Source organism: Beta vulgaris, chromosome 3 (assembly GCF_026745355.1).
Source record: "Beta vulgaris subsp. vulgaris cultivar EL10 chromosome 3, EL10.2, whole genome shotgun sequence".
Classification (NCBI taxonomy): domain Eukaryota; kingdom Viridiplantae; phylum Streptophyta; class Magnoliopsida; order Caryophyllales; family Amaranthaceae; genus Beta; species Beta vulgaris.
Window position 1 is genome coordinate 10,161,923 of NC_079204.1, and position 20,176 is coordinate 10,182,098.

The following is a 20,176-nucleotide window of genomic DNA, read 5'->3' on the forward strand; positions in this document are numbered from 1 at the left end:
GAGTAATGATAATATCCATCTCCATTTGATTTATTTATTTTCACATATTTCATCACCAAAATCATTTGAGATATCTTTTTAATTAAGTACCTAATCAGAAAGGATCACGAACATACAGATGGTACAATGTCAAAGACAATAACCAACAAAAAGAAAGTCTTATCACAAATAATATATAGGAGATATATTGTTTGGGTTAATTGGGTATGACTTAAATGTATCATATTCTATTTCAATGAGATAATTTTTAGATTTCATTTTAAGTGATAGACTTTTTGCATGATGCATTTAAATCAAAATATTAACTATCAACTGTTAATTTGTTGTGTATGACATATTGATGTGCAATAGAACCTTATTAGGCATAATAGCTATTATTAGGCATAATAGCTATTAGCCTAATAGGTAACCAGAAGTTACATACACTTTTTCATTGGAAAATAATTAGTCTACCCACCGGGTAATATACCCACCACTAATAGAGAGTAATGGTAAGTGATGATAGTGGAATCCAACTCACATAATTAATACTCCCTTCATCCCAAAATATAGTTCCCATTTCGTTTTGCACGGTCTCCAAGGCATATATTTGACTTACGACATCTTCTATTTCTTATTAGTAAAAAATATAAAAAGATGATATTACGAATTTATACATTGAGACGAATCTAATAAGACCCCTCATGAATATGTTTTTTTGTATACATTAGTAAGAATATTTGGTCAAAATTTTTAAAATTTGACTCACAAAATAGAAATGTGAACTATATTTTGGGATGGAGGGAGTAATATTTTAATGCTTCTATTAGTAGTGGGTAGATTACCCACCAGATAGATGTAGCAATATCCGACAAAATACATGCCAATGAGAAAAGGGGAAAAAAAACAATTACGTGTACAAAAGAAGGGGTCAAGGTCCAGTTACAGCTTATGGGAACCGCAGCACTGTACTACAATTCCAGTTCTCCACTATATGTATAGTTTCAAAATGACTAAAAATTCATTTCGTTTATCCAAGGAAATGATTAAATGAATGTGATTTCTATATAGCATGGCATCAACATCATTGTTGTTTACAGAACCCAAAACACAAAATTGGTGGATAATAGAGATCATTTCACATGCAACAAATCAGTGGGTGGGATATTTGCCAAATTAATTGTTCCCGTATATGAGTGAACTTGCCAAAAAAAGTTCAGGTTGGTGGGAAGATGTTGAATCCCTTCCCAAGTGCTTTTCTCATGGATTCAGGTCATATTGTGGCGGGTGATATTCTCAAAACTTGTGATGCTTTTATCAGATAAGTCTGGACAGATACTCATAAGTCGAGCTTGGCTAGGCGTCCAACCGTTTGAGTCTCTTGGTGGACTCAAACGGGGGCAGTTTGGTCATTTTATGTGTTGGAAGATTATACACGCGTGTGGGCCGGGGAAAAAAAACCAAGCAACTAATTGAGGTTATTGACTCTTAACTAGTTCTAAGCCTTCTCTTAAGGGTGCATAAAACTACCTAGATCACATAATTAGCCACTCTCATGGTCTCAAACTTGCAACCAAGGGATAATCACAATGTCAATTCACAAAACCCTCACTCAAATCTCACACTCATGAATAATTAAGCAAGATAATAGCATGAATGTCAACCTTAATCTCCTCTCTCAACTTGATTAAGGTATCAATAAAACAAACATCCAAGTGGCCAACTAGAATGCAAGCACATAGTAATCATGCCATTAATCAGTTAAGAAGTCTAATCAAACCCTAATTTCATATTCCAACACCCAAATCAATCATGATTGGGTTTTCACCCAAGTCCTAATTTCATATTCCAACACCCAGATCAATCATGATTGGGTTTTCACCCAAACACTAACCAACAAACGACTCCATAAACACAAAAGTAAAAAATTTAAAGAAATTACCAACTAATAACATAATACTAAGCATTAATCTAACAATAAACTAAATAAAATAAATCACAAATAATTAAACTAAGTATGAACAATTAGTCTAATGAAAACAATTAAAATAAAATAATTAAAGAGGAGATAGAGTAAGAAATGCTCATTGATTGGTTGTAGAACTTCAATACAAATTGTCACTCATTGGATTTACAAATCTCCAATATCTCTTTGAGTTTTCTCACTTTTTCTTTCCAAACTAAACTATGGAGGTTAATCCTTCTTAAAATCCTAAAACTATTTAAAACTAGGAGAGGTGAATAAAACTTAGGCTAAAAACACTTTCTCCTCTAAAAAATAGAATACAAGAAATTTATACTGCTCCTAATAAAATTAAAGAGAGAATAATAAAATGGGAAAAGAAAATAAAACTAGTAAAGGAATTAAAAAGGAAAATAAGAAACTAAGCTCAAAGTTTCAAACAATACTGCATAAAAGGAGAAAATAAAGGAAGAAAGAAAAAAGGAAAAAGAAATTCTAGAGATAAAAAACACAAATCCCCAAAAATAAATCAGACGTAGGGATGGAAATGGATCGGGTTCGGGGTGGGTGGAGCTTCACCCGCATCCATCACCTGTATTCATCCGCTCCACCCGCATCCATCTATCACCCACATAAGCCATCACCCGCATCCATCCATCTGTCATCCACCAGGTGAGCGGATGGGTCGGGTGGTTAGGTCCGGGGTGAGGAGATATATAACAATTTTTTCAAAATATTATGCCATAAGATACATATTTATTAAAACTTTCAACTAAAAAGTGTAATAAAGTAAGTAAATAAACATGTGTAATTGATAATATGGATGATGCGTGAGTGCTAAGCGCGTGATGGGTCCGGTGACGAATGAAAAAAAATCCCACCCACTTCCAACCTGCATCCACCACCCGCTTTTCACCCGTTTATTTCGAATTTTCACCCGCTTAATAAAACCGGGTTAAGCGGATAATGGATGATCCATTATCCATCCCTAATCAGACCCCTCTTTTCTTTCGTTCTTCTTCGCTGCTCACTTCTATATGGGAATCTATTCCCTGCTTCACATCTCGCCTCATCACATAGGATCCATCGTGGAATTCGCGTCGGCATCATCAATCAGCAAATCATGGCCTTTAATTTCACTACATCATCATCTCCATCATTGGCGGCTTGGCGTGAATCGTGGTCAATGATTCATGGCTTCGATTCAATCCTTTGATTTGCAATTTTCGCCATTGATTTGATTTCATAAATCACAACAATTGAAATATTTAATATATCTCTTAGCACATTTTTCTTTGAGCGCCTGCTTCTAGGTCGCTCATACATTATGTCAATCTTCCTGTCTTAGTGAACTCGAATAGAGCGCCCGCTCCTCTTGTTTTGGGACAAATGGAACATTGTTGAGTAAAGATTGAGGTGGAGGTGCTAGGGTGGAGGGCATACTGATGTTTGACAAGGTGAAGGTGGCTAATTTGGTGTTGTGGGTTAGGGAAGAGGATGGCTGATTTGGTGTGGTGTAGGAAGATGATGATGTTGTGGGCTTGTGGCTGTTGTGGAGTTGTTTACGTGTGGTGTTGAATAAGATAACGTTTTGGTGTAGGATAGACTTTAAATGACAATTCTAGATCGTGCACACCAAATCTCCAAAATGCTCCACTTACAAGTAAAACCAAACACAAAGGGAGAAATGACACACATACAAATAATAAAATGAAGATAAATAATAAAAATGAGAATAACTAAGAGGAAGTAAAAACTAGAAAATTAATTATGAAAACTACACTATAGTAATAAACCATTTCTAGATTACTAAAATAAAGGAAATTAATTAATTAAAATTAAGAGCTAAAAAGTAGTAGAAACAAGTAATTACTTTAATTAAGCTACAGAATAGAAAAAGAAGAATTAAAGGTTTAAAAAATTAAAATAAATGAAAATAAACTACAAAAATACTCTAAAAACTATCATAGAAGTTACAATAATGTCACCTATCATTTATATAGAAAGTAGAGCAAGCTTGCTTGGTGGTGGGGAACTCACATTGTGACTTTGAGGTCACAAATTCGAACCTCACTACCTACAAGCTAGTGTTGGGAGTAGGGATTCTCTCATCTCCCCTACTCTAACCACTTAGCAGTAAGTTGGCCATGATACACACCAACCTTGCAAGCAGGGTCGTCTATTAGGGTGGGCAAAGAGACCAACAACACAGGGCCTCGTCTTTTAAAGGGCCCAAAAGTCTCATATTTTAGTCATGTTATTCAAATCTGAGCTCTTTTTTTTTATGATGATATGATAGTAATGCTTATTTTATGATATATATTAATCACATTTTGACAATTTATGCATAATACTTTAATATATAAGGACCAACTTTATAATTAGCACATGAACAGGGGCCCTAAAATTTTTAAGACGGTCTTGCTTGCAGGTAGAGCTGTCAATTCAGTTACTCGAGTCGGGTTCAGGTTGGGTCATCTCAGGTTACAGGTCATGTTCGGTTAGGTCGTGTCAGGTCATTAAATCAAGCAGGTCGGGTGTAGGTTGGAAACGGTCGTAATTTGGTCAGGTCTGTCTCGGTTCATTTCTTCTTTCAGATTCGGTCGGGTTAGACGCGGTCAATTTTGGGATAGGTCATCTTTCGTGACCATGTGGTGTCGGATCGAGTTTATTGCAAGTTTGTGGCGGGTGCTTTCAGGTTCAGGTCATGCATGGGCCGGATACTTATCAGGTCAGGACAATAGCGGTTTGGGTCATGTTCGAGTCGGGTCGGGTTGATAGTTATCGGTTTGTACCATACTTGGTTTCATGACACTTTCGGGTCGCTTCGAGTACGGAACATGTCATGAATTTTGTGTGGCGCTGCTTCAATTTTGTATCATTATTTAAGATTTCATTGAAAATCAATGCTTGAATAGTTCATCTAGTTATATGCCTTTTTATAGTACTCAGTGCTAGTTTATGATTTATAATACTATGTGGTGAAATCAATGACAAGTCGAGCTATCAACAATCAACAAGTCAGGTAAAATCGGGTAACATGTAGCAACATATTAAAAAAATGTATCAGGCCGCAACATGTCTAGTAAAATCAAGTAAGGGGTCGCAACAGGTCGGGTTAATAACAAGTTACGTCGAGTTATAATCGGTTGATAGTTATCGGTTTGTACCATACTTGGTTTCATGACACTTTCGGGTCGCTTCGAGCACGGAACATGTCATGAATTTTGTGTGGCGCTGCTTCAAATTTGTATCATTATTTTAAGATTTCATTGAAAATCAATGCTTGAATAGTTCATCTAGTTATATGCCTTTTTATAGTACTCAGTGCTAGTTTATGATTTATAATACTATGTGGTGAAATCAATGACAAGTCGAGCTATCAACAATCAACAAGTCAGGTAAAATCGGGTAACATGTAGCAACATATTAAAAAACTGTATCAGGCTGCAACATGTCTAGTAAAATCAAGTAAGGGGTCGCAACAGGTCGGGTTAATAACAAGTTACGTCGAGTTATAATCGGTTGATAGTTATTGGTTTGTACCATACTTGGTTTCATGACACTTTCGGGTCGCTTCGAGCACGGAACATGTCATGAATTTTGTGTGGCGCTGCTTCAAATTTGTATCATTATTTTAAGATTTCATTGAAAATCAATGCTTGAATAGTTCATCTAGTTATATGTCTTTTTATAGTACTCAGTGCTAGTTTATGATTTATAATACTATGTGGTGAAATCAATGACAAGTCGAGCTATCAACAATCAACAAGTCAGGTAAAATCGGGTAACATGTAGCAACATATTAAAAAAATGTATCAGGTCGCAACATGTCTAGTAAAATCAAGTAAGGGGTCGCAACAGTTTGGGATAATAACAAGTTACGTCGAGTTATAATCGGTTTCAGGTCCTAATCAGATCAGATATCGAATCGGATTCATATCGTTGTCAGGTCGGATCATTTCATTTATCGGTCTTTTTTGGACAGGTATCAGTTCAGGTTCAGGTCATAGAGTATCGGGTAAAGAGCATGTATCAATTATTATCATGTCGGGTACATGCAGGTTACAGGTGACCTGTTTTGCCAAAATTTCAGGTGCAAGTCAGCTATAGGTCATTATAGGCTCGGATCGAATTATCATATCAGGTATTTTTTGACAGCTGTACTTGCAGGTAATGATGGAAAACTGCAAAATCAGACTTAGGAGATTACTAATTCCACGCAATTTAGTAACTAGGAATAGGAAAATTAGTTGAATGATAGAGCTTGCGGGAAGACGAGGCATTTTTTTAGGGTTTGGGGTAAAGAATTGGGGCTTTTCAGGATTCTTTTCTCTCTCATCTTTTCCAATCTTAGGAAATTCGCTATTTATCATCATATAGATCCTCAAACAAGTTAAGATAGAATATTGATTAAAGCATTCCCACTTATGCCTCAAAAAACATGTCATCCCTCTCTCTCATCAACTTTCTCTCTCAACTTACAAAAGTTGATCATGCTTTATGACTCATTTTGATAAATGCACCCCACTCATGACTCAAAAAAAAAAAAAAACATTATCCTTCTATATCCTACTTTTTACTATACCCCATCCTATTTTTTCTCTCCTACATCAATACATTATTTGTACCTTTTGATATTTATAATATTATAAATAACATTATTTTGGGTATTTATGATGCTAATTAAATACATTTAGTAATTAATTTGGATTAAAAAAAATTGGGTATGTATTTATTATTTTGTGTATAATGTAAAGAGAGAAAATAATTAATTTTGGAAGTGTTTCAAAATATAACAAAATGGATGTCTTTTTATAGATCTAAAAACTAGTTTTTTTGCCCGGGCGATGCCTCGGGTCAGTTACAATAAACAAATATGTTATTATTTTTTATTTCATATTTTATTCTGTTACTTTTTGTAATTTTTAATTTGTCCATTAAGAAATTGAAAAATTCACGTCACGACGTGATAAGTAAAAAAAAACGCTTTGAGTTTGAAAACAATACCTTAAAAAGAATTGTGGTAAGAGAATATGACATCAAATTCTCTTGGAAGTTACGTAATAAGATTGTTAAAGATGTACTCTCTCCGTTTTTTTTTAATTCGTACATTTTCCTTAAATGGTTGTTTTTTTTAAATTTCTACATTTTTCTTATTTGGCCCACCATAAATTGATACTTTTATATTTGTTTTTCTCTTTTTCGACCCAAAGATACTACTTTTTACGTTTTCTCATTATTTTACATTAAATGGATCAAAAAATATACTCCAATTTGAAAGTGACATGGCATAAATGGTTGTGAATACAACAATGTAGCAAAAAAAAAAAAAAAACGGAGGGAGTATATACTTGTTAAGTTTTTTTAGTTGACTGCAATTATTACAAGACTTTATCATATTTTATTTCAAACATGAAACAACAAAGTCATAGTGTATTGATGGTTAAGTGCTTACTTTTTATTTCAAAAGTCACGTGTTCGATTCCTTTCGCTTACACATTTTTTTAAGAGTGAGGAGTATTCATGAACATAAAGCATTTGCATTAGAAATTTGAGGAGAGTGCCACGTGGCACATAAACGTTCTTTCGCACGCCTTTTAATATATTAGTATAGATAATATGACCGTTGGTAAAACTTTATATTTTTTTTATTTGTATTTTAAAAGTTATTCAAATTACAAAATCTAAATGTTAAAAATAATTGTGGGCCCTTTCCTCCTAATTTTACATTACTTGATTCATGTTTTGGGTCATATGATGCCCAGACATGAATTGAGTCATTCTATGACCCAACTTAGAACATGCAAAAGTCATGAATAATGGAAGACTATGTTTTTTAACCTTCATGGATAACCTAATTTCATGGCCAGTTTGACCATGAGTGGGGATGCTCTTAGGCATCCATTTCACGGTTTAATATGCATTTCAATACTAAGTTTATGATAATATTCATCCTTACACGTTTAGCCATAGTAATTAGTGAAAGTTCGGTGTATGATTTGGATTAGGGCCTCATCCAATTCGATTTGAACAAAATTTGGATTTCAATTTTTCAATACGAATCGAAACCAATTAGAGTTTGAATTCGCTCCAATTCAATCCGAATTTTCATACTCTAGATTGGACCCGATCTGAAAATTGACTTTTTTAAAACTTTAGTTTTTCAATGAAATAAATTAGGCACAACAACAGCTTACCGGATTTAGGAAATGAGGAATTAAATGCAATTAGTGTTTTAGGGGAAGGGTTGAAGTGCTATGTGTATTGGGCTATGGAGTAGGTTTCTTTTATAAAAAAAAACAGTTAAGCACTTAAGCCCAATCCAGACATATATACAAGGCATATTACTATTCGGTTATATTGGATTTTTTATTCCAATTATTATTCTCAATCCAATCAAATTCGAAAATCCAATTTTTTTTTTTAAAAAAAATCTCAATTTGAATCCAATCGGAATACAATTTAAATCCGATCCGAATTATTAATTCAGATTGGATTTTGGATTTTACCAGAATAACTTTCACCCCTAGTAACAACTTACGAGTTACAACTCACGAGTCATGACTCACATAAGAATGTGTTAATCACTACATATATATACTACCTCCGTTCTCTTTTAGTTGCAACATTTGACAAATTGCACTATTAATGTTCTCTTATTTGACCACATTTATTGAATTATATGTTAAACAAAATATAGTCATGTGGGGTCTTGTTTGATTCGTTTCGATGTAAGCTTTCATAATATCAAATTTTTATAATTTTTACTTACATACAATTAGAGATAAAACGATTTGAAATTGTACATTGGCAAGCGTGAAAGTCAAAACGTTGCAACTAAATAAAAACAGAGGTAGTAGAAATTAGTGGCTAGTGGGTCATGAATTTGTCTACCCACCACTAATAAAGAATTGTTAAGAGTTGTGGTAATGTAATCCAACTCAACATAGTAATAATTATTTTTTTAATATTCTATTAGTAGTGGGTTGTCTACTCGATGAGTAGATGTAGCAATGTCTGCATTCACCATATTGTGCATTCACTTCAATTACACCACTTCTTTCAACATTTAATACATTATTAGCTTAGTGTTGATACTGGATAATTAGGATATGCACTATGCATTTAATGTATCCAGATTATTGGTGGGTTTCTTTAATTTTATTATTGTAATTAATTTAGCATAAATCCCAATGCTCAATTAGGAGAAAATATATTTGTAGTTTGAACCACTACCACCTATTCATCAAATGAAAAGATAATCAAGCAATTGATTCCAAAATCTAAACTGAACATTAAGATACCACCCTTTTGTTTGATTACCATGAAGTTCCCCATGAATATTGTTGTAGTCTTAATTGTGCTTTACACTCTAAGCCATGGAGCTGGAGGAAACCAAAAGTCGAGACCCTCAGAAGAAGATTTGGAACTTGAGAGGCAACTTAATAGCTTGAATAAGCCACCCATCAAGAGCTTCAAGGTTACTTTTACTAGTACTTATAAGATCAATATATAACTATCTAGCAATGATTTGTTGCTTTGGTGTTTGAGATTAATTAATCGTTTATGATCTCTTATTTCTTTTGCGATCAATATATAATGAGTATAGCTAAACAACGAACAATTTGTTAGCAAACAAGAGAGAAGAAATGAGATGGGGCTTGCATGTAGAACTATCTATTGTTTGCTAACAAACAATTTGTCATATAGTCTTCTCCATATATAACTATCTTTTTCGCAGGAAAAACTTCTATCTCTTCTTTTTCTTGATAACATGACCTATTTGCTTCTTTTTTTTGTCGTTGTAGATTAAACATATGAGATCCAGCTTTATATATACACACTCCCTTTGTTTGCAAATAATTATCTTTGTTTAACTTCAACAATATATATATACTATTTTGACTACTAATTAGTGTCTCAATTACTAACAAATCATTTAAAAGATCATATATTAAAAATACATGTACCATAGTAAAATCTAATTCTTTTTTATATATATTCATACTCCATTTATGAGAATTTTTAGACAAGATTTTATGACTTTGATCCAAAAAGTCAAACATAAAGAAAAATTTGTGAACAGAAACTGTATGGAGTAGTGAAAAAGTTTCTTGCATTGTTTCTTAAAGTCACGAGTTCAAACCTTATAGGCTGTAGCAATAACAGATTTAATAACAGGTAGTAGTATTAATTGGAGCAGTAATATAATAGAGACAGCATGGAATGGATGTCTTTGCATGAAATGGGTCCCAAAAGAATGAAGATCTTCTATTGTTCTTTTGTCCTAAATCCTAATCTAGCCATATCTTTGTTTTGGCTTATTGATTGAAGAAAAATGGTGATATTATTGATTGCATTGACATCTACAAGCAACCTGCTTTTGATAACCCGTTGCTCAAGGATCATAAGCTTCAGGTATATTACACTTTCTTCATTCTTATTATGTTTTCGTTTTTCTCTAACAAATTGATCATGTATAACTAATTAATCAGAATTTTGTTGTTCATTAAACAGAGGAGACCTACTTCTGTTCCAAAAGGACTAAAGTTGACATCAGGACGAGATTTAAGATTAATTAAACGATCTAATCAGAGGGAATTTGAGGAGTGTCCTTATGGAACTGTTCCTTTCAGAAGGATTCAGAAGGAAGATTTGATCAGAGCAAAAGCAATTTCATACCCTAATCGTTCAAGACCCATTAATCCAACTGCACCTCTTTTACCAGCTGGCATGCATGTACGTATCATATACACGCAAATTCTTGTATGAAACCACGTCATAAAACAAAAATATTATAACTAATCAGAAGTATAAAACATCACGTCAATCTTAACCATTAGGCCAAGATATTTTTGATATATTATACTACCTCCGTATCTTTCTAGTTGCATCATTTGGTTTTGTGGCACTATTCATCAACCAACTTTATTAAACTATCTCGCATTATTATATAAGAAAAAACATTGTTAAGTGGGGGTGTTGTTATATTCGTGTCAATTCGAGGATTCCAAATATCAAATTTTTAAATTTTTTACTTACACCCAATAAGAGATATTAACGTTAAAAGCATCGTCTCGACAAATGTGAAAAACAAATAGTGCAATTAAAGAAATATAGTATGAACAAGTTATACATAATGTATTAGAAGTTTAATAGTGGAGAAAAATACATAAATACTCCATCTAATAGTTTAAACTGGCTGATTCTAGATTAAATCTGATCAAAGTAGTTAATATTGGATCATTAACCTGAATGGCTAAGCAAATTGTTAAGCAGTATGCAGCAGTAACAACTCCAAATGATCCCTCTGAAAAGATATATGGAGCTAAAACATCAATCAGTGTATACAATCTGACAGCAGTTCAAGATCCCCAACTAAGCCAGGCTCTTTTATGGCTCGGTACTGGTGTTGATGGTCCATATAACAGTTTAGAATATGGATGGACAGTAAGTCATTTATTCTGTCTTTACACTTGTTAGTTTGAAAATCATTAGCAATAAATTCATTTTCAAAAGGGCATTTTTCCATTTTACAAAAAAAAAATCTTTTTTTTCTCTAAATCAACCCAGTCACTATACATTTGTTGAAAATGAATAGGTAAATACTCCTATTAAAAGTGCGTTCTTTTCACCTGAATAACCTTGAACTTATCTGAACTGAACTTATCAGACCTGAACTGAACTTATTAGATTTGAAGATATCCAAAAAAAATTGGCTTTGTTTTCATCACAAGCATATTTCCTTACTTTTTTTTAACATATCAAATATCCAAGAATAAATACATTAATTGAGTGACAGAATGTATTAGTACTACTTTTGATTGAATCCTATTATAAATTTATCTATTTTTCAATGTTTGTGTCTTAATATTTGCAGGTAGATCCTCAACTCTATGGAGATACTCAATCACGAACTTATAGTTTGTGGACTGTAAGCCTTTTTGTATTTCATTAAAAAAAAAACCTATGCAAATGTTCTAAAATTAATAGCAAAAAAAAAAGAGAAAAAAAAAAAGCAATGAACAAATGTCTGAAAATTTTAGAACTGGAAATCAGCTAAAAATTCAAGCTTCACCTCAACAAAAGATAAATTAATAAATAGATAGATTTGAGCTTAAACTTAACTTTATGAGCTCTAATTATATGAGCTCAAGCCTGGTCAAATTAATCTGAACCGCTTAAGCCAAGTTTTGACCGAACCAAATCTAACCGAGTCAGTTGTGCTCGGTTGTTACCCTACAGTATCATTCATTTATAGTCTAATACATTGATCAATATGATTGATGAATGTTAAATTTGTTGGATTTTAGGCGGATGGTCTTCAAAAAACAGGATGTTATAATGCACTTTGCCCGGGATATGTGCAAGTGAGTCACAAACGGATAATGGGTGAAGTTAATCATCCAGTTACAACTTTTGGTGAAGATGTCTATGCCATGGAGTTCATGCTCTTCAAGGTAAACTCTGGAAAAAAACTTGTTTGCAGAACTATTTTATGCGTTTGAGCTATGGGTTGTGTATAGGCCACATTATTAGATGGGAAAGCATAACACGTTATAATGCAAAAACTTCAGCACAAAAAAGTAGGACAAAATCATGAATATTATGCCAAGGCACAAAAGCAAGGAACAATGGGGTATATGGGTATATGGCCGGCATGGCAATTGGCATGGTATGAGGTTCGCGTGCCAAGGAAAGCCTTATTCTATTAGAATTATGGTAAGTATATTATATTAGAGTCCAAACTAATAAGGAAATACTTACCGTAACTCTAATATATTCCAGGCACAAGCATGGGCACTAATTTGAACAGATTTATAGTATATTTTTGGAAGAAGTCATCATCCAAGTAACAATCTTAATCACTAATGAGTACTAATGTGTTATAACAGGATCCAAAAACAAGCATTTGGTGGCTCTACGAGAATCTCGGCGACGAGGCAAACGAAGCAGTAGGTTACTGGCCAAAAGAGTTATTTCCAGTCATGTCAGATGCAGCTACAGTAGTGCAATTAGGAGGCAAAGTTTACAGCCCCTCAAGCATACCTCAACCAGCCCAAATGGGATCAGGAGCTTTTATAACAGATGATTTTACCAGAACTTGCTATGCTTCAAATATTAAGTTTGTCAATTCTGACTTCCATTTTTACAAACCAAAAGATGTGAACATGCAAGTGGTTGCTGATGTACCTGATACATATAAGGCAGATTATCTGGGAGATGCAAGTAAAGAACATCCTGAAAGAGGGTATACCCTTTTGTTTGGAGGACCTGCCATTAGGTAGATGGGGTTAAAGGTCTTTCCGTGGGCTAATTATCTTAATAAGTCTTTACAAGCTAAGATGTCATCTACCATAAGCTTTAATTTCAACATTGTTGTGACAAGGATAGCTATTTACATATTCATATATACTTCTATGTTGCAATACTTCAGATGGGCTTGTGACATTGAAAACAATTTGGCCATAAATAACCACAGTTTTGAGGTTCCGTCATAAAACTAATTGACAATAAATTTACGTCCTCACTCCCCCCCCCAAACACTCAAAAAAAAAAAAAGTTTCAAGCTCAATTCCTCTCAAGTTTATAAATCAGTTTCAGCAAAAACCAGTTCTGGAAGCAAACATCAACTTTATCAACAATTCTACCATTAGTGAATTTAAAATATTTTCTACCATAAAGTATTTTTATATACATATATAAATGTATTGCATTGCATGAACTTCCTATTACATTAGTAGTGCATTCTTGACGTCAAGATTGGTCAAGCATCAATACCATGGTACATAATTAGATATCTAAGATTTGAAAATCACTAGCTTAATCATTGCACTTCTCTAAGTAACTTGTATCCTATCTGAAGCCTACTATAAATGTCCACTTTTCTACCTTCTCACTCACAAGAATGCGTGTGGTTAAGATATGCTAACCTTGAGCATTTACACTAGGACAAGAAATGCATAAATAAGATGGTTCAATAAAGGAAAAATGAACACATGAAGTGGGATGACTCTTAAAAAATGGAACTCTAAAGGTGCAAGAAAGGTATATATAAGAATACTACCATTAACTTCATTGCGATTTCTATAGCTGATGTGATTACAAAAGAATAATACTCCCATCATCCTAATTTTTTGTAACATTTCTTTTGTAAAACGTTTTTTTTTTTTTTTCTATTTGCTACATTATTTCTAGGATAATTTGTCAAAAGGGACCTTAGAATTTTTTGTTTTTGCGAGAAGGGACCTTAAAAAAAAAGTTGGCATTTAAAGGCCAAACAGCAAAAAATATTGTGACGAAAGACCTTACCACTAGTTTCCGACGTTGACCAATCTTTTCAGGCATTGACTTGCCTCAATTTCTAAATGGCACTCCTATTTTAATTTTTTCCTCTTTTTTTGCCCTACTTTGATAAATTTTTCCCTCCTAATTTCCCTTACTTATATCTGCTTCTTTGTACCCCAAATACCATTGCTCTGCTTTTCCCACTTCTTGCTCTGCTACGCTGCTTCTTGCTCTGCTTTTTCTCATTTTCGAACAGTTTTGTGTTAGTGCAATGAAGAGATTAAAGATGAAAACTTTAATAAAGGATAGTACAGTGAATTTACCAGTTGCAATTAATCAGTTGGATGGCTTTCAATATTCAGCAGCACACCATCATTAATGGTGGTTTTCAAATTTTGGAGAGAGAAGAGAGAGGAGAAATAAAGGAGTTCAAAGTGACAGGGAGTTAGGTCTGTTTTTGGTATTTAGATGGAGTGCAGTTATAAAGTTAGGGAGTGTCATTTAGAAATTGAGGCAAGTCAATGCCTGAAAAGATTGGTCAACGTCGGAAACCGATGGTAGGGTCCTTCGTCACAATATTTTTTATTGTTTGGCCTTTAAATGCCAACTTTTTTTTTAAGGTCCCTTCTCGCAAAAAGACAAATTATCCTTATTTCTAATCAATTTTTTCTATCTAATTTTTTTTCCTTCTAATCAACCAACCCCTCGGCCCTCCCCCCTATAGTCTCCTACTGTATTACTCCTTTAAAATTGTGTGACATGGAGGGAGTATGGACTTTTGAACCTCGTTACTTTTTGTTTTCTACTCCCTCCGTCTCATTTTATAATTCGCGTATTCCATTTTGGGTATTCCAAAATATTGTTCCCATTTCCCTTGTTTCCATTTTTTAACACCACTTCTTACTCTGTCTCTCCTCCTTTTCACATGGGTTTTTGATAATGTTCATTGAATCTAATTGATTGAGTATAAGAAGAAAACATTTTTTACTTTCTCTCTCCTCTTTTCACATGCGCACCCATTAATATTCTAATTCCTTTTTTTTTTATGACAATAATTCCAAAAAACACAGCTCTCAATACAAGTACATAATACTCATGGTTTCCTTATTTCTTGTGCCTAAAGTAAAACGGGAACTATAAAATGGGACGAAAAGAGTAGTTGTTTACTTGTTTTTTTACATGGAAAAGTAGATATATGTTTCTTGCAGAAATAACTGCAATTAAATTCACAAACATCAAATTATCATGTCAAACAAGAATCATAATCAAGCCTTAAAAATCCTGACTTTAAAACAAAGACTTATTCAATGCCTTAAATGATGGAAAAGGAGAAGAAAGGGTGTGAGAATTGGAAGATATCAAGCTCTTAGTGATACTGCCGGCCACTATCAGCATATAATACCGCTTTTATTGTCTAGTTCCTGTCAATTAGGAGCACTCCTGCCTGGCCCTCTCATCAAGCCTGATCAAAGTGCTATCAATTCAATTACCTTACAGTACCATTTTCATATATGGATATATGGAGTGCATTGATCCTAGATTATAATATCACAGAATTAGATCTGAAGTTTCCTTTCAATAAAGACCATTTAGATTAGTTGAATGTCACTACTTTGAATTTATTATCCCTATCCCACCTTTCTATCCCTCCAAACAAGCCTCTCACATGGGACTTCGGATTATTGTGAATCCTAAATTTGTGATACTTGAGGTATGATTTGAAAGACACCGGGGTAGTTGAGAATGATTTTGAACCCATGTTTAATTCCAAAGCCCTTATGGATCATTAGATCTTCCGTTTTTCGTGTGATTGTAACTGATCAATAAATTAAACATATGGGTTTTTCTACTTGCCTATATATATTTGTTTTTTATCCATATGAGCCACGAAGGCAGTACAAAGTACAAAGAAAGGGAGGGAGGATTTGAACCTATGAACTATCGTTAACCACTAGGTCAAGACATCCTTGTAGCCTTTATAAAAAAACAAATTGCAAAAACTTAGCTTGCTGAGTATCAAACAGGAGAGTGCAAAAAGAAGAAAGTGTATCTAACATTCCTCTGAAATTATCATAATCATTCAAAAGGTCAAAATGAAAGGGTAAATAGAATTATGACTAGTCAAAAGCATAACAGTCCATAAGTGTAGATTGATAGACAAAAAGATAATGACTCTATCAATATGACCTGTTAAAAGTCATCGCACTATGGCCCCTAATAAGAGCCTTTGTCCAAAAAATGCATTTAAAGTGGAGCCATGCTTTATGAATTATAATACTTCCAAACTAAGCAACACATCAAACAAAATGAAATAAACTCTTGTATGAGTAATGAAAAGCAACAGTAGTGGGCAAATAATATGAAAAGAGAGCACAAAACAAAGACAGTTTGAAGAAATACCAAAAGAATGCAGGCACCTTCCACACGGGAGGTCACACAATTGTGCTTCCATGGATGCTGCCCAACTGCGTTCTTTACTCTAAATGAAGCTGATAAATCCACAATTGCAAAACCCAGAAATTCTTCGGCTGAAAACCGCCGCACTTTTGCTTCCACAACCTCTTCCTCTTTGTTCCCAAACACTGAGTTTAACAACCCTGACTGTCTTCCTTCCCTGCAAGAAGCATTTGATCAGTTTATCAGAACCTATCCCCACTATTGTGAGACATACCAAATAGACGAAATACGAGCTCGAGAATATTACAACCTTTCTCTGTCTAACCAAGTATGCCTTGATTACATTGGCATTGGCCTGTTCTCTTTCTCACAGCTACACAACCAGCTTTCTCTCACATATCCTTCAACATCCTCTTCACCACCTCCATTGCGGCCACACAGCTCAGACTTTCCGGTATTCCACTTATCTTACAAGTCAGTAAATTTAAAAAACCAGTTACTTGAAGGAGGAAATGAATCAAAATTAGAGTCTGCAATCAAGAAGAGGATCAGGGATTTTCTTAACATCAGTGAAGAAGATTATTCTGTTGTTTTGACAGCAAACAGAACTTCAGCCTTCAGATTAGTTGCAGAATCGTACCCTTTTGGATCTTGTAAGAAGCTACTCACTGTGTATGATCATGACAGTGAGGCAGTAGATGCAATGATCAGTAGCTCAGAGAAGAGAGGAGCACAAGCAATGGCAGCTGAATTTACCTGGCCAAGGTTAAGAATTCACTCATCAAAATTGAGAAGTATGATCACCAGCAAGAGAATGACCAGCAAGAAAAGAGGGCTGTTTCTTTTCCAGCTTCAATCAAGAGTGACAGGTGCAAGATACTCTTACCAATGGATGAAAGTGGCACAGGAACATGGATGGCATGTTCTGCTTGATGCCTGTGCTGTGGGACCAAAGGACATGGACAGTCTGGGACTCTCTCTCTTCAAACCAGATTTCCTTATTTGCTCCTTCTACAAGGTTTTTGGGGAGAACCCATCAGGATTTGGGTGTCTCTTTGTCAAGAAATCGACTATTTCGATTCTTGAAACTTCGACGACTGCTGGAATTGTAAGTATTGTCTCAGCAAGAAAGTTATTTTACCTTCCTGATGAATCTTCTGGTACTGAAACAGAGATTGAGCAAGAACTTGAGTTGGGTTCATCATCATCCAATTCCTTCTCAGGTCCAATACCTATCCAAGCATCACGAACAGAGAAAGGGGAGCCCTCTACATCAGTAAGGACTAAGGATGCTAGTGTGAAGATAAATGGAGAAAAAGTTTCTGAAATTGAAGCTATAGATGAAACAAGTGAACTATTTGTTAAGCCAAGAAGCACAAGAATCAGCAGAAATAAGAACTCCTTAGTTGAATGTAGGTGCTTGGATCATATTGATTCTTTGGGGCTCTCACTGGTGAATAGTAGGAGCAGATACCTTGTTAATTGGCTCATAAATGGCTTGACGAAGCTGCGCCACCCGAATGCAGATAAGGCAGTTCCCTTGGTAAAAATATATGGGCCGAAGATAAAGTTTGATCGAGGACCAGCCTTGGCTTTCAATGTGTTTGATTGGAAAGGAGAAAAGGTTGAGCCTATATTAATACAGAAACTTGCTGATAGGAAGAGCATATCTCTGAGCTATGGGTTTCTGCATCATATCTGGTTCCCAGAAAAGTATGAAGAGGAAAAGGACAGAGTTCTTGAGAAAAGGAAATGTGAAGCAAAGGAAAATCCAGGGAACAAACGAAAGGAAAAGGGACACCTTGGTATCAGAGTAGTTACAGCTGCATTTGGGTTCATAGCCACTTTTGCAGATGCTTACAAACTTTGGGTTTTCATAGCACAATTCTTGGATGCAGACTTTGTGGAGAAAGAAAGATGGAGATACACTGCCCTCAATCAGACAACTGTCGAAATGTGAACTAAAATTCTGAATCCATTATTGATTTTCCAAGTTTTCGGAATTATGAGGTCACTGATGCTTGAGGTTAAGCCTATCAAAGTTGTTAGTGTACTTAGATACAGGTTGTTAGCTCTGCACCTTTTTGGCAGCAAAATTCATGTTACAATTGTATAACTAGACCCTTAGTTATTCTTCGAAGAACAAATAGTATCAGCTACTTCTTATAGCTTACTCACTAGTGACAAACATATTCTGTTCAAATTGTCAACATTTCAGGCCCAAGTTTGAGTTCTTCTGTAGGCTTCCCACCTAATCATTTCACTCCAGAGTTTCAACATCCGTCTCAAGTGATACGAGTTATGCCTTGCATAAAACTGGTATCAGTTGAATAGCATGAAGTCTTTCACTTATTTTACCATAACACCAGTGTTGCAAACAAGAAAGCCCTGCACATTATGATGAATAAGATGGTATCATACCAGACATAATCATGTATACACATGTAATCACAACCATTTTCTTCCAAGTTCTAACAAATGCCAGCGAACTGTGCATGAAGACGTCTGGAAAAGAGTAGGTTGTAAGCCAAAAGAGTAGATTAGACTCCAAATAATACATTGACTGGTCAATCTTACTAAGAATGTTCGGTAAAGTGTAGATTGTGAAAAAGATGGAGTTCAACCTATGTTTTTTAATTTGGTATGCTAATAGGAGAAACAGATTGAAGAGTAGATTTATTTTAGAAGTAGAGGCATTTGCCCTTAGAATATCAATTAGGGAAAATTCTGACATGAAGCTGAACATGTCACCCCATTTCTCATAATAATCACCCCACAAATTGTAAGTTAATCATGAAGGTCACCCAATATCTTATGAAAAGTAACCCCCTTCTTACTATTCATCTGTCTCACACAAGGATTACTCATCAATGTTAACGTTTTGCCACTATCTACAGCTAAATACACACATATTCTTTTGTAACATTATAATTTATACAAATCCATATAGCTGATTCTTTATTTACCGACAATTTTACAGAATCTGCTATATGCAATCTGCTATCTCCAGGTCAACTGTACTAATATAATCTAGCATCTGTTAGTTTCCAAACAAGGCATGTGTTGCCATAGATATAAATTCAACTAGAGTCCTCCTATCCTCTTCTTAATTCACTATATTCAGCATTTAGTTAGAAGCAATGTCTAGGGTTCATTTGCATATCATGACTAAGGGATTATGATAATGGGTGATGCCTTCAGATAAGTTGTAAGAAACCGAATAGACTGTAATTCGTAAATATGTGACTGGTGTCCTCTAGCCTTAATCAAACAAAGTTAATACCCTTTGATGTCTTAGGAAATAAAAAAGTAAAGTGATGCTGAAAGCTTTATGCACCATCGAGAATACCTCAACAAAGAATTCAAGAGCTAGTAGTAACGCTAAGTATCCTTAGGGTTGGCCTTCAGGTTCTGTTCTTTCTCTTCAAACAAGTCTCTGCTAGTTAAGCTACTGTAGCCTTTAGGATATTCTATGGCATATCATTTCCAGATGGCTGCACTTCCCATGAAGATAACAGGTCAAGGTTAGATTTTTGCTTCTGAAGA

At 34.5% G+C, this 20,176-nt stretch overlaps 2 protein-coding genes across 2 annotated transcripts; both read left to right on the forward strand.

Annotated features, from left to right (window-relative positions):
• The first annotated feature begins 9,269 nt into the window (after positions 1–9,269).
• LOC104906490 (uncharacterized) lies at positions 9,270–13,381 on the forward strand. Its single transcript, XM_048641030.2, has 7 exons — positions 9,270–9,425; positions 10,280–10,363; positions 10,463–10,684; positions 11,225–11,395; positions 11,826–11,879; positions 12,259–12,405; positions 12,841–13,381. The coding sequence occupies exons 1-7, from the start codon at positions 9,270–9,272 to the stop codon at positions 13,231–13,233; spliced, it is 1,227 nt and encodes a 408-aa protein (XP_048496987.1). The 3' UTR covers positions 13,234–13,381.
• A 3,131-nt stretch (positions 13,382–16,512) lies between these two features.
• On the forward strand, positions 16,513–18,840 carry LOC104906408 (hypothetical protein). Its single transcript, XM_010695149.4, has one exon. It carries the CDS (start codon positions 16,641–16,643, stop codon positions 18,588–18,590), a length of 1,950 nt encoding a protein of 649 aa, XP_010693451.2. The 5' UTR covers positions 16,513–16,640; the 3' UTR covers positions 18,591–18,840.
• Positions 18,841–20,176: the final 1,336 nt, after the last annotated feature.